The sequence below is a fragment of the Colletotrichum jinshuiense genome, chromosome 1 (genome assembly GCF_051148585.1).
Source record: "Colletotrichum jinshuiense chromosome 1, complete sequence".
NCBI lineage: Eukaryota > Fungi > Ascomycota > Sordariomycetes > Glomerellales > Glomerellaceae > Colletotrichum > Colletotrichum jinshuiense.
The window spans coordinates 2,207,129-2,220,923 of record NC_139302.1 but is presented as its reverse complement, the minus strand read 5'-3'; the positions used below and the strand labels follow the sequence as shown (position 1 = coordinate 2,220,923).

The window sequence follows — 13,795 nt, the reverse complement described above, 5'->3', positions numbered from 1 at the left end:
CTCCCTGGGATTTCCTCTGGTCATTGTGTGTTTCCTCGTGATGTCAGGTTTTGTATAATTCATTTCCTACCCAATCAAACTCCCACTTCGGCCGTAACGTGAAAAATGACCAGGCCATATCCTCTCCAGCTCTACCCGAATCATCTAATGCACCCAAACTGCTCCTCGGCGCCGTACCCAACAGGTATTCTTCCGCAAACCCGCAAACATCGCTGAACCTCGCCCCTAATGCAACATGCTGACCCGGATGCCGGAGGCCTAGAGGACATACACGTACGGCTCGGATCCGTCCTTGGGCGTATGCTTGCCCTGCGCCACACGCCGATTATGCACGAAATACACGGCCTCTTGAAGCAGCGCGAAGGCCATGCCAACCGAGACCATGATGATCATGGTCAACAGACCCTTTCCGTAGCTGTTTATCATGTCAGCGAAAACACACCCTCGGAGTGCCATCGGGATACGCACAAAGGCAGATCGTTGGCCCTGAAGTACTGGGTCCCGACCATCAAACCGCTGATGGCGGACATCACCCACATGCTGCGCAATTCGTCAACATCGGCATAAGCCATCGATTCGTTGAAGGGGAGGGCTTACGCGATTCCAATGCTCCGCTCCCTGGGGTCGCGGCAGTTGACCTGCAGCCACGTGTTGTGTGCCGGGTGATAACAGACAGCAAAGGCGTTGATGGCCGTCCACAGGCCCCATCTCGACCACTTCCCGACGTGCGGATGGACGGTACGGGCCACCACGAGGATGACCAGGTAGCAGATGTGCCCCAGAATGACTGCCATGCCCCTCTTGTTCGTCCTATCGCTCAGCGACGCGAAGGCGAAGACGGTGACCATGGTGAGGGAGGCGCCGACCGCCGCCAGGGCGTTGGCGCTGATGCGGTCGAATCCCAGGGCCCTTCAGGCAGTCAGGTACAGTCTCCGCACAGGTTGGTGAAGGGGCGGCGGGCAGCTTACATGATGATGGAGGGGGTGTAGGTCGTCAAAGGCGACCACGTCGAAAAGACGCAGAAGGTGGACACGTAGTGCGGCCACCGCTTGTAGTGGGTGACGGTCTTCCAGACTAGCGCCCAGGGGATCTCCAGCCCGTGGACGCCGTGCTTGCCCGCGCCCTCGTCCACGTCAAGCCGCTTCCGGAGGACCTCTTGCTCGTCCGGCGTGAAGCGGACAAGGCCGGGGCTTCCCAGCGGCCTCGGCGTGTCGGGGGAGCCGGGGAGGAGGAAGATGAGCATCAGCGCCACGGCGAGCGTCGCAATGCCCTCGACTATGGACGGCCGTGAGTTACACACTTCCCGGCCGGCTTATAATTCGACAGTACAAAAAAAGAAAAGAGAAAGGTAAAAAGCACTCACGCAAAAAGAGCCACTGCCATGCCTTGAGGCCATGCCGGCCCGCCAACTTCAGGATCCCCGAAGCGAGCAGCGGGCTGAGAGCGTTGCCGCCGAACTGCCCAAACATGAAGACGGCGATGCGCTTGGCCAGCTCGCGCTTCGTGTACCACGTCGAGAGCGTATAGATGGACCCGGGGATGTACCCGGCCTCGGAGAAGCCGAGCATCAGGCGGATGGCGAGGAAGCCGGCGCGGTTCTTGACGAGGACTTGGAGGGTGGCGACGATGCCGAAGAGGAGCACCTGGAGCGAGATCCATTTCCGGGGCCCGAACTACAGTCCGTTGTTAGTCTGACCGGTATTCGAGGCGTCTTTGGTGATTGCCAGGGGGAGGAAGGGTGTGTGTGTGTGGGAGATTTGCGGGAGGAGAGGGGGGTAGGCGGGCGAGAGAGGGGCTGCGTGGACGTCCATACCCTTTGCAGAAGCAAGTTGCAGGGTATCTCCAGCACGACGGTGCCCATGAACATGAGCTGGTTTCCCAGGTTGATGGTGTCCTGGCTCACATCAATGTCCTTGGCGAAGCCGGCCGTCAGGGCGCTGGCGAGGTTCATGCGGTCGAGCTGGAACATGAGCAGGCCCAGCACAAGCAGCGGGAGGACCGTCAGGTCGATCCTGGAACCGGCCAACCGGTCAGTCAGTCTCTACACCATTCCCGCCGCGGCGGGCGAGGTCTGGACGGGAGGCGGTGCTTACTTCCTCTTGGCCTTCTGCTCCAGCCCAAAGTCCCATTCCGGCTTTTCGTCGGCGGCCACGACGGACTGGTCCGTCGGCGTGTCGCATGCCATCTTCTTGTCTGTCGGCGAATCCATCGTGGTCGATCACTGGTAAGCCGCGACACACTGCTTTTTGAACGTCCGACGTGGCAGAAACAGCAACTCGCCCGTTGGCGTCGCCTTCAACTTCTTTTACTCAATTGCACCTGGCCATCCAGGTTCTCCCCTCGCGCTCTCACGACCCCAGCCCTCACCCATGAACACACCCCCCTGCACCAACCAGGCCTTTTCTCCATGCTGGCGTCACAGCACACGGCAATGGAGCTGACCCGTCGCAAAAAGAAACATCCAGGGTCCAACATGCGCACTCTGATGCAACCTGCATTGAACCCTGATGGCCTCTCTGTGCCGTATCCCAATCTCACCTAACCCACAGAAAGCTTATCAAACTCACTCTATCGCAACCCCGCCGCGGACCCGACAAACCGCCGGTTGAGCGGCCGGTTTAACGTTTCCTCGCGGGATAACGCCATCGGGCGCTAAGATGACCAAATCCCCTACAAAACACGGCGGTCCACTGGCTGGAGAGGCACCTCCCTCACAGCGTTCCCGCCATGGCGCCATCTGGATCGCACCCGCATCCCTGCTTAACTACCCCGTCAGGCGATTTACGACGGCCTGATTGGGCCCTCCGCCAGTCCGTTGGCAGCACGGTCCCCTGTTTCTTGCCCCTCCTCAACCACCCCCCACCACCACCACAACCCCCAGTCCGCTCGCCCGCTGCGAGCCGAGTCCACGCTCCCGGGAGGAGGGAGTAAAAAGGCGAGTGAAGTCGCTCAAGTGCAGGCGCGGGCTTGCAGCGATCCTCCGGTCGCGCCCAATCTGTTTCCAGTCCATTCGTTTTTTTGCGAGCGTCCTCTCTTTGTCTCCCTTCTTCTTCTTCTTCCCACTCCAATCCCTCACCCGTGACGAACCTCTAGCAGCTCTCTCTTCCGAGCGGGGATAATCGTGTCACCATGGGCGCAATCAAGCGAGTAGCTGTCATCGGTGCGGGCCCGGCCGGGGCCATCACCATCGACGCCCTGGCCCGGGAGAAGGCCTTCGACGTCATCCGCGTGTTTGAGCGCCGGGAGATGGCGGGCGGCTGCTGGTGAGTTGTTTTCTCATTGGCCTCCTCATTCGCCGTTGGCCTTTTTTGTTTTACATCATGTTCCCCTCCCCCAATGGAGTGCGACGCGGGGCTTGGTGAGCTCATATGGAGGTCGTCGGCGGGCACCTTGATGGCTGAGGATCCTGGTCGGTGACTCTCCGGGTTGTTCAGCACCTCTCGCGAAGACGGGGGGTTGCGCGCAAGGCGATGCGAGGTCTTTGGGCACCCGGATGGTTCTTTGAGTAGGCCTGCTTCAGTAGTCAGACACATTCACGCGATGCGATCCATGTGTGGGCACGCCTGTTAAATTGCTACATGAGAGTCGCGACCGCCCACCCACGCACCGAGTGAGATGGGGATTGCGCGCGATGAGATGGGACGGGGAAGAAAATAAGACGACAGCTGAGCCAGACAAGGAGGAACAACCATTGCAAAAACATGAACTGACACACCCAACCGCAGGGTCGGCGACCAGACGCCGCCGCCTCACCTCACCGACCTCCCCTCCCTCGCCGACCGCACGGCCGACCGCCCGATCCCGATCCCGGACACCCTCCCGGCGCAGACCCCGAAACGCTCGGCCCCGCGCTTCACCGAGTCGGGCATCTACCCGTACCTGGAAACCAACGTCGACAGCATCCCCATGTCCTTCACGGAGGAGGCCATCCCCGAGGAGCGCACGGAGAATTCGATAGCGCTGCACGGCCCCGAGACCCCCTTCCGCCACTGGACCGTCATCAGGGACTTCGTCCAGGGGCTCGTCAACCGCAACGGGTACCAGGACCTCGTCTCCTACAGCACCACCGTCGAGCGCGCCGAGAAGGTCGGCGGAGAGTGGAAGGTCACGCTGAGGAAGGAGGGCGGGGACGAGGACGAGTGGTGGGTGGAATGGTTCGACGCCGTCGTCGTCGCGACGGGCCATTACTGGGTCCCTTACGTGCCCCAGATCGAGGGCCTCGAGGAGTTCGAAAAGGCCCGCCCGGGGAGCGTGATCCACAGCAAGCTCTTCCGGGGGCGGGAGCAGTTCCGCAACAAGGTAACGAAACTCGCGCCTCCTCCCCTCTAGCAAATAAACCCGAGCCCCTCGCTGACTGCCACCCCCAGCGCGTTGTCGTCGTCGGCGCCTCCGTCTCCGGGGCCGACATCTCGGTGGACCTGACCAAAACCGCCCAGCTCCCCGTCTACTCCGTCGTGAACGGCCGCAAGGCAAACCTGTACTTTGGCGACGGCGCCTTCGACCACCCCAAAATCTCCCGCCGCGCCACAATCTCCCGCATCGAGGGCCGCACGGTGCACTTCGCCGACGGGACGTCCGTCCCGGACGTCGACAACATCGTCTTCGCCACGGGCTTCACCTGGACGCTGCCCTTCCTGCCCTCCGTCGAGGTCCGGAACAACCGCGTGCCGGGCCTCTACCAGCACGTCGTCTACCACCGCGACCCGACGCTCCTGTTCATAGGCGCCGTGGCCGCGGGCCTGACGTTCAAGATCTTCGAGTGGCAGGCCGTCCTCGCGGCGCGCGTGCTGAGCGGGCGCGCCAGGCTGCCCCCCGCCGAGGAGCAGGCCAGGTGGGAGGCCGACCGCATCGCGGAGAAGGGCGACGACATCAAGTTCTCGCTCGTGCACCCGCACTTTGAGGACTACTTTGAGACGGTCCGGGCGCTGGCGGGCGAGGCCGGAAGCGGGGCGGGCAGGACGCTGCCGCCGTACGACCCGTCATGGTTCCAGGTGTTCCTCGACGGCCTCGAGCTGAGGAAAACAATGTGGGTGAGGCTGAACGCCGAAGCGCACGGCGAGCTCGAGCAGGGCAGGCTGTCGGTGAACGGCTTGGTGTCGTTAGAAAAAGAGGTGGAGGCTGAAAAGGGACCCGTCGTAACAACGGTCGAAGCACCACAGGAGGTGCAGTAGCTATAAAAAAACAATGGATTTGCGTGAGATTTGTCTCTGTGGCGAAAGTGTTTGCGGGCAGCATCGACACGCGCTGCTGGTGGCTGAGAGCGTTAGAACGGGCGGGACGAGAGCCGCGTCTTAATTTGCGATATCCGAATACATCGTATGATAGGGTTGAAGGGGCACCCAGACCGACTTGGAAATATCATGTCCTAGCACGAATTCTGCCAAGCTGACCGATGGTTTGACATTTGCATATCCAGCCGCAGAGCCCACTGCGTGGGGGGAGGAAAATTGAGAGGCTGCGAATGGAGAGGGGCTGTGAGAGATGCCCGCAAACCTGATACCGCAATCCCAAACCGAAAGGAGTAAATGCACGCTCATTCGCACCGGACAAGGCGCAGCAGGCCGGCGACGGATCGAATCCTCGTTTACTGAGCCAAACGGATTCGCTTGCCGGGAGTGTTGGTGGGTAAAACCCAGGTGTTTGGGATAAGCGCTTGCTTACATGTGAGCGCCGTCTTACATCAGACGCCATCCCGGCGGTGGGCAGTATTCTCCCCCCAGGTGGAGTTAACTTACTCGAATGGGCAATTCGTTTTTATTTTATTTGGAAGGGGGGGCCGAGGCGAGCGGCGCCTGCCAACGCATATATCGGACTCGGCGCGGCCGTTGGGTATCTTCAGCTGTGCTTATGACATCAACACCACAACAAGTTGTCGAATTGGCTTCGCATGTGAAAAGGGCCGGTGTCCCACGCCAACGGCGGTAACGGCGAGTGTCCAAGAGTGTCTTGGAGCCTCGAACCACGCAGCACGCTTCCTCAACGGCAGCCGACGATGGACTCCTCGCCGCAACCTACGAAGGCCTCCAAAGCAACAGTAGCCTCTCGGCTGGGCCGTCACCTAAGGTACTTGCATATCGGTATCAGGGACATCATACACGGGCCGAAACTCCTGCCGAACGTCTTGGCGAGCGACGTGTGCGGCTTTATCCTCAACCTCCTCCTCGCCACAAACTGGGGGCAATTCTGGTGGGAGCACCTGATACACGCCGTGCCGATTTTGGAAACGGTCTCCGACAACCTCTCGGGCTTCTGGAACGTCTTTTGGCAGGAACGGTGGCACAAGGAGGATCTCTTGGAGGAGAGGGCGAAGAAATGGAGCCCTCACGCATACCACTCGCCGCCTCCGCGCCTGCGCACCTACCGCGAGATCCTCAACCGGCAGCAGGCGCTGAAGAACTGCTGCGGCGCCCAGCTGCGGCATCTCGAAACGCGAGACGTGGCCAGGAACATGCTGCTGCAGGCTGCCCTCGCATTCTGCTGGGCGTGGGCACTGCTCAAGGACCACGTTGCGCTTGTGCGGTTGTCGGCCGCGATCGAGACCAAGTGCAGAGGGTACAAGGAGACGATCGAGCAGTCGGTGCCACCGGTTGTCCGGAAAGGAGAGGGGATCATGCCCGTGGCCAGGAGCGACCGGTCGCATCACTGCTGCCTGGGACGAGTCCAGCGGCAGATCGACCGCGGCCAACGCCTCATCAGCAGTTTCGTGCAGCTGGACATGTGCGAAGTGGGTAAAGATTCCGCGTGGGACGAAACCGAGTGGTTGGCGGAGAAGGACGGCGAAATCCCTGCAGACATGCCGCACGAAGACCGGTTTCTCGTCAACCGCGTCGCCTTTTCGGCCGGCTTGTCTTGGCTTATGGTGTCCATCAGTTGCGACTTTGCGACCTTCTATTTCGTCGTTCTGGTGCTGCGCCTCAGAAGTCATTTGGCCCGGTCATTTCCAGAGAGGCGGCTTACGCCCGCTGTTGCTGCTGCTGCGATACCCCGAAAGAAGAAGATGCACTAGTAGTTCCATGATAATAATGATATTTTGTTTGGGCATTACCTCATCAAAAAAGTTAAATGTGATATCGCTTTCCACACAAACGCCTTCTAATGCAACCGTTGACCTAGCGCCGTCTTCGAAACTTGCTGTTATGCCCCGGCCCGCCCTTCGCGCCATTGCTCCTCAGCTTCAGTCGCCGGAAGTTTGCGTGCGCCAACTCGTTAACCTTCCTTGCGGCCTTCTTGACCGGCCCCGCCTTTTCTGTCTTCTTTGCAGGCTTGGTCTTTGGAGCAGACTCGTCAAATTCTGCATCCGACCCAGATCCTGCAAGCTCATCAGGAGCATCTTTTGCCAGATCGTTGAATTGCGTTTCTGGAACGGCGTCTTCGTCGTCTTCCGCCGGCGTTTCGTTCTCGGCCGGGGCGGATGGCCGTTTGCTGTGAACGGGCTTCATGTTTGATCTTCTTGTCGTCCGCTTCTGGCCCTTCTTCTTGAACACCCTCAGTGGCATTCCATCCCGCCCTGTCTGCTTTTCATCAGGGCTATCGTACATGCCTTCGTCGTCGAAACCACCCAGAGGTAGGTTTTGCGCCTGACTGTCGGCAGCAAGGAAGTCCTCCTTCGGCTTTGGAGGTGCTCTTGGCGGCATTTCTTCGCCTTCAATCTCCCGTAGGGCTTCGAGGTCGTCGTCAAGCTTGTCTTCTTCCACTTTCCTAAGGCTTGCCACAATGGCGCTCAGGCCACGAACTATTGGTTTTCGGGGCAAGCGTAAAGGCGGAGCGACGAAGTCATCGCTCTTGTCGGGGGGTGGTTGAGTATGCCTCTTGAGGAAAGATGGAGTGCTAAACTGAAGCTTCGAAACAGTTGTGGGCGTTTTGGCATCGGCTGCATGTGCGTCCTTGTTCTTCAGCGGTGTCATAAAGTTATCCAGCATTTGCCGTTTGCTTGTCGACATAGGGGTTCGCCCGAGTCTAGCGCCATCCTCCTCGTCCATGGGTGTAGCACGTTTCCTCGGCGTGAGCGTCGGTCTTGAATCGGCGGAAGTATTGAGGTCCAAATTCTTTCTCGAAGGTGTTCCAAGCTCGCGTTCTACCATCAGATCGAACAGCCCGAGTACGCGACCGTCGCGCTGCGGCGTAGGACCTATTGATCTTGGAGCCACAGGACTGAACAGGGTTCTGGAAATCGAGGGGGTGCTGATGAGACCGGCATTATCGAGACTTGATTTGGATTTGGAGGGGGTCTCGGTATGTTTGTGTCTCTTGAGTGGTGTTGTCGTGGGCGCAGGGTTTTCTCTCGAGTTCTTTGTTTTGAGGTGCTCCTTTGGAGGCGGAGGGATCTTTCCCGATAGGATGTCGCGAACTTTGTTGTACTGCTTGTATTTTTGCGCTGTTCCATTGTTAGTATTCTGGGACCTCGCCTCGGACACGGCGCTACATACCAATGTCGGCGTTGCGTTTAATGTCGTCTCTTCCCGGCTTCTTTCCGTCGTGGGACTTTGCCCAAGAGCTTTCCCAGTTCTTCAGTTCCACGCGAAGCTTCTGGGATTGGGAGTCGTATTCTGCCTTCGTCTGGTCGTCCATATCGAGGCAAATGCTAAATTATAGGTATATACGTCATTGAAGGTGGGCGGCTCGTAGCAAAGGAGGGTCAAGTTGAGGAGACAAGCCGGTCAAGTAACTGAATGTACTCCCGAGTGGACTTCGATGTGGAGGGGGGCAACGCGGTTGTGACGCGCCTCTGCTGAACCACTAAACGCGAAAGATTGTCGGTCGCCTAGCACCAGCGCATTGGCCTCACCAGCCCCACCATGGTCTCCTTATCTTATCGCTCCAGCATGCAGCATTCAGCTTACTAACTAAGCTTGTGCTACAGTACAGCCACACTTCCATACACGCATCTCTCATCTTTGCCATCCCATTACACCGCGATTGTCATTTTCCTGAACTTTGCGTTGGCATGTCCCCCGAAGCGGCAAGAAGCGGCACCCCCAATCCACAGGATCTTCATTCTGCCGTTTTACAAACAACGCTGCAGGAGATATCTTCACGACTGGTGGACCCTCAAGCTCAAGAGAGCGCATCGGTTAACGACTGTTGCGTCATCTGCCTCGAAGAGATCACCGAAGGTTGCGAAGCGCAACCCTGCCACCACCGCAACTTCGACTACCTGTGTCTTGTAACATGGCTGGAACAGCAAGCAGCATGCCCTCTGTGTAAGACCGAGATAAAGGAGGTCCGCTATGACTTTAGCGACGACCGAAAAGAATGGAAAACGTTCAAGGCTCCTGAAAGGCCCCGGGAAAAGGCCAAGGCCGCAGAAGCCGACCCTCTCGGCCAGCAGACTAGGCGATATTACTCTCAGGCGCGCCCACGACGCTCACGGCCAAATCCGCATTCGACCCGGACATTTGTTCCTTCTCAAGACGAGGCTATTGCGCGCCGAAGGGCCGTCTACCGCAACCAGCTCTACTCGCTGCATGTCGGCTCAAACCGAATTTCAAGATACAGAGACTTGACGCCGCAGATGTTCGCCTCTGACGCAGAGCTCGTCTCGCGCGCGCGCACGTTCCTCCGTCGCGAACTGCAGGTCTTCGAGTTTCTCTCCCCCGACAACGATGCGCCGCCACAGGAAGCCGACCCTGTGCGGCGCCGCAGGGCCAACAACGCCGAGTTCCTGTTGGAGTACATCATTGCGATTTTGAAGACGGTCGATATGCAAGGCAGCATGGGCCAGGCTGAGGAGCTGATCCAGGAGTTTCTGGGAAGAGAGAACACCCGGCTCCTGCTTCATGAGCTCAGAGCATGGCTGAGGAGCCCTTATATGTCGCTGGAGAGCTGGGACCGTGCCGTGCAGTATCCGGATGTTGTGCCTAAACGCCGGCGATCTCAGAGTCCTGGCGCCGTTGACCGGGGTGAATCATCGGGAAGCGCCGACGGGATCTATCCTTCGACGTGGAGGAGAGACGAGCGACGCAGGTACCGACGCGAGCCCTACGACTCACACCGGTCACGAAACCATGAGAGATTACGAGAAGCGACGGAGCGGTATTCTGTTGATTAAACTTCGGAAACCCATATGATACCCCCAATTTTTTTTTTCCTTTCCTTTTTGCGCAGTGGCGGCGGAAGTACTTGCGGATCTTTTTTTAGGTGGCTCAAGGTTTCGAAGCCCGTGCACCAGCCTTCGAAGAAACTGGAGATGACAATACCCGTACAGCAAATTGAAGTTCTAAGCTGCTTCATTGCACCGGGACCTTGTTGGTCCCGCTCCCGCCGCTGGTCTGGGGGCTGATTAATGACGGGAGTGGGTTCCCTGCTTGGGAGGAGCTATCCCGCCGTTCAAATTTAATTAGGTTCCGGCCGGATCGGTGGCCGGAATGATTGGTAATCATGGTACGTCGGCACTTTTGGCGGGGTCCCGCCCGACGGGAGGCCGAGGTGATGTCAATAAATATTTTCAAAGTCGTTCCCCATGTTTCAAGGGATCAAAATCTCCAGGCGCTTCTCTCGAGCTTCAAATACCACATAGACATTCTCCTACACATTTCCCAGCAACTGCAACGAATGAACGCGGCACGGCAGGCAAGCAAAATGGCTACCATTGATATCAAAATCATCTCGGACCCCGTCTGTCCCTTTGTAAGGCCCCACCCAACCAACCCATAATCCTCGACTGGTCTGCATCACTAACACTGCGGCCAAAAAAAAAAGTGCTACCTTGGCAAAGCCCGCCTGAACCGGGCGATAGACTTGTACAAGAAGACATATCCGGGTGGCAAGGACGACACCTTCAACGTCACATGGCAGGCCTACTACCTCGACCCGACGGCGCCCAAGAAGGGCGTCCCCATCAACGAGCGCATGGCGGAGCGCTTCGGCGCCGATAGGTTGGAGATGATGCACACGCGAATGAAGAGCTTGGGCGCGGCTGAGGGTTTCAACTTCACCTTTGGCGGCAAGGTCGGGCACACGCGCGACGCGCACCGGGTGGTTCAGCTGGCCAAGAGCAAGGGGTCGGAGGTCGAGGACGCGGTGATGAACTCCATCATGAAGAGCTACTTTGAGGAGAACGGCGATGTGACGAGCTGGGACATGATTATGGACGCGGCGGTAAAGGGCGGCCTGGAGAGGGAGGAGGTGAAGAAGTGGCTCGAGGACGGCAAGGGCGGGGCAGAGGTCGACAGGCAGGTCGAGGATGCGTACCGCATGGGCGTGCGGGGGGTGCCGCACTTTGTCATCAACGACAAGTACGAGGTGGGCGGCGCGCAGGACGTGAGCGAGTTCTTGGGACAGATTGTGGCGGCGAGGAAGAGAAGCAGCCACGAATCGAGCGGAGAGAATGGCCTGTCTTGTTAGGTACGCGCGGCGGGCTTCCTCCATGTTGATTCTCTCTTATTTTCCCCTTGAAAAACAGCAACACAGTTCCAAATTTTTTTTTTGTAATATCATGCCATAGAGCTTTTTTTTCGCATTGGGTATCATGTCGTAAGCCGTCGTAAAGCACCAACCCATTTCTCTTTTTTTTTTCTTGGTTGTTTCACATGTTTAGCAATCCCCCCAAATCTTTGTCCATGGCCCGCAGCCGCTGCTGCAGCTCGCGCTTCTTCTTGTCGAGCTCCCTCACGACCTCTTCCTCGGCCCGCAGATCCTCCTCCGTCATGAGGTCTCCCCCCTCGTCCTCGTCCTCCGGCACGTCCTGCTCCTCGTCGCCCTCGCCCATCCAGTGGTCCTTGTTCATCCTCTCCAGCGTGGCCTGGTGCTCGGCGACCTTGGCCTCGTAGTACGCCAGGGTGTTTGTCTGGTGCGCGTAACGCGACCTTAGCTGCGGGATCCTCTCCAGCGCGCCGGGGAGCGCGTAGACGCCGCAGAGCTTCGTCGCGCCCGTGAGAAGAACCTCGACGTCGACGTCGCCTCCTTTGCTGGCCGCCTGGCGCTCGCCCCTGCGCAGCTGGGCGTGCAGGTCCCCGCCCAGCACGGCCGAGACGGCGGTGTGACGGCGCGGGCCGCCCATCCCGCCGCCGCCTCCGGCACGGGAGCTCCCCGCGGGCGGACCGGTGGTGACCTCGCCCGAGGCGACGTTGAAGACGGTCTGGCGGCGGTTGGTGGGTTTCGGGTCGGGGTTCTGGGAGGTCGTGGGCGCCGGGGGCGGGGGCACGGAGAAGAGGGCGCGTTCGTGGGCCTCGGTGTCGCGGATGAGGGAGGTGATGTCGGAGTTGTAGAGCATTGCGGTCGTGAAGATTTTGGGGGGAGGAAAGCTGGGCGCACGCGGTCAGTCGGCTGATACGACACAAGAGTGGTCTTGCTTTGTAGGGGGGGGGGGGGGGGGGGGGGGGGGAAGGGCACGAACGGGAGAGAGTCGATGCCCTCGCAGGATATCGCTATTTGCTCCAGGTGAATCGAGAGCATGGACATGATGGCGGTTGGGTAGCCCCGGGGACTGCTTTCGTGATGGCTGGGGTATGCGATTCGCGCGCGGCGGGCGATTGAGGCTTCTGGTGCTCCGAAGCTGGCCGAGTTTGGGCTTGGTGGGATGGATGTTGACGAGCGGGAGGCTCAATGTTTGGAACCAAACAAACTGCCCCACCAAACAATTGGGCAGCGCCGGCGAGGGTCCCACGTCGTCGCTGCTTGGTGCACGGACCAGCGCATCCTTATGGCCAGTCCCATCACATCCTGTGCTTCAAGCTGGTCTATTGTTCCGATCTGATCTTCATCTGTTCTTCAAGTTCGTCCGTTCTTCTGCATTGCATATTTTTTTTTTCAACTCTCCAACGGTACTACAGACTGCGCAGGCCACAAAGGTCTCTGGAAACGCACAATGAACCCGGGTGTCTTGGATACAGAGGATGTACTTGGTTGCTCCAAGAATGATGCGCTACCTGACAGTGTCGGCAGCCAAGCTTTGCGGTATCTTTTTCCAACCTGAGTATCTAATCGGCCGCCATGACGATCACGAGCCGACTCGGGCTTGCGACTCGATGTATCGCTGCACTCGGACCTGGCCAACTCAGCTTGCCGTCATGCAGTTGGATATCCGGCTATTTAGCCCCCAAATATGATGGACAATCAAACCCTAAACCAACCCACAAGGCTGCAATCTCATCTCTTGGCCCTTTTTTGCGGCTGCCTGTTTGTGTTATCGGTGAGAATCGCAATCTGCGGCTTGGACCCCCAAGGATCTTCAAGCCTGCAGGCATTCGTTCTTTGGTTAGAGGATGACTCTTCCGGAATGGGTGTGCCGATTGGCTGGGCATGTAACGTCACTCATGACGACAGCTGGCGACTCCAATTGGGCTATTTTCGTACCTAGGGGGTCGCCATGAGCGCTGCTCTCCAACATGCGCTGCTGTGCTATGTAAGACGCCCCAAGCCCTCCAAAAAAGCCAACAAGGACGCCGACCACATGCACCTCAGACAAGCCCAAGACATCGGGCGTCTTCTCCTTTCTCACTGCAAACATAACGGCTTAACCGTTATTGGTCTCTATTCGGTGGGCATCCCGGAGCCTTGCATATCCCTTCCTTGCACTGCCCGGGTCTGACTGCATGCCGCCTCTTTTCATTTCATCGGCTTCGATGTTTGCTCATCTCAGCCCCCAAGAAGGCTACGGCTCACCATCACCCTTACCATCGCCCACACCTCAGTGATTTAGGACGGGGGGCAGGCAGCGGCAGCGGGGTGGCGCCCCAGCCGCTGACCTCCACACCTCCCCAATTGGCGAGTGTGCCCTGGTCCAGTGATCAGCCAAGAGCGACGCCGTCGTCAAGCCCCCCCAGCAGCTCAGCCAAGCTCAGCCCTGCACCCGCGT

At 58.8% G+C, this 13,795-nt stretch overlaps 7 protein-coding genes across 7 annotated transcripts; 4 read left to right on the top strand and 3 right to left on the bottom strand.

The window, feature by feature from the left end:
- Nucleotides 1-258: 258 nt before the first annotated feature.
- EsH8_I_000591 (uncharacterized protein) lies at nucleotides 259-2,209 on the bottom strand (the record flags this gene model as incomplete). Its single annotated transcript, XM_083268004.1, has 7 exons — nucleotides 259-415; nucleotides 469-540; nucleotides 598-909; nucleotides 969-1,275; nucleotides 1,364-1,673; nucleotides 1,814-2,012; nucleotides 2,094-2,209. The coding sequence occupies 7 exons, from the start codon at nucleotides 2,207-2,209 to the stop codon at nucleotides 259-261; spliced, it is 1,473 nt and encodes a 490-aa protein (XP_083118442.1).
- Nucleotides 2,210-3,129: 920 nt separating this feature from the next.
- EsH8_I_000590 (uncharacterized protein) lies at nucleotides 3,130-5,171 on the top strand (the record flags this gene model as incomplete). Its single annotated transcript, XM_083268003.1, has 3 exons — nucleotides 3,130-3,263; nucleotides 3,726-4,299; nucleotides 4,368-5,171. 3 exons carry the CDS (start codon nucleotides 3,130-3,132, stop codon nucleotides 5,169-5,171), a joined length of 1,512 nt encoding a protein of 503 aa, XP_083118441.1.
- An 821-nt stretch (nucleotides 5,172-5,992) lies between these two features.
- EsH8_I_000589 (uncharacterized protein) lies at nucleotides 5,993-7,006 on the top strand (the record flags this gene model as incomplete). The annotated part of the gene is made up of 1 exon (XM_083268002.1): nucleotides 5,993-7,006. One exon carries the CDS (start codon nucleotides 5,993-5,995, stop codon nucleotides 7,004-7,006), a length of 1,014 nt encoding a protein of 337 aa, XP_083118440.1.
- A 103-nt stretch (nucleotides 7,007-7,109) lies between these two features.
- EsH8_I_000588 (DNA replication regulator SLD2) lies at nucleotides 7,110-8,568 on the bottom strand (the record flags this gene model as incomplete). Its single annotated transcript, XM_083268001.1, has 2 exons — nucleotides 7,110-8,374; nucleotides 8,427-8,568. 2 exons carry the CDS (start codon nucleotides 8,566-8,568, stop codon nucleotides 7,110-7,112), a joined length of 1,407 nt encoding a protein of 468 aa, XP_083118439.1.
- Nucleotides 8,569-8,944: 376 nt separating this feature from the next.
- Nucleotides 8,945-10,048, top strand: EsH8_I_000587 (uncharacterized protein; the record flags this gene model as incomplete). The annotated part of the gene is made up of 1 exon (XM_083268000.1): nucleotides 8,945-10,048. One exon carries the CDS (start codon nucleotides 8,945-8,947, stop codon nucleotides 10,046-10,048), a length of 1,104 nt encoding a protein of 367 aa, XP_083118438.1.
- A 530-nt stretch (nucleotides 10,049-10,578) lies between these two features.
- On the top strand, nucleotides 10,579-11,343 carry EsH8_I_000586 (thioredoxin-like protein; the record flags this gene model as incomplete). Its single annotated transcript, XM_083267999.1, has 2 exons — nucleotides 10,579-10,626; nucleotides 10,699-11,343. 2 exons carry the CDS (start codon nucleotides 10,579-10,581, stop codon nucleotides 11,341-11,343), a joined length of 693 nt encoding a protein of 230 aa, XP_083118437.1.
- Nucleotides 11,344-11,524: 181 nt separating this feature from the next.
- Nucleotides 11,525-12,399, bottom strand: EsH8_I_000585 (DASH complex subunit Spc34; the record flags this gene model as incomplete). Its single annotated transcript, XM_083267998.1, has 2 exons — nucleotides 11,525-12,242; nucleotides 12,335-12,399. The coding sequence occupies 2 exons, from the start codon at nucleotides 12,397-12,399 to the stop codon at nucleotides 11,525-11,527; spliced, it is 783 nt and encodes a 260-aa protein (XP_083118436.1).
- Nucleotides 12,400-13,795: the final 1,396 nt, after the last annotated feature.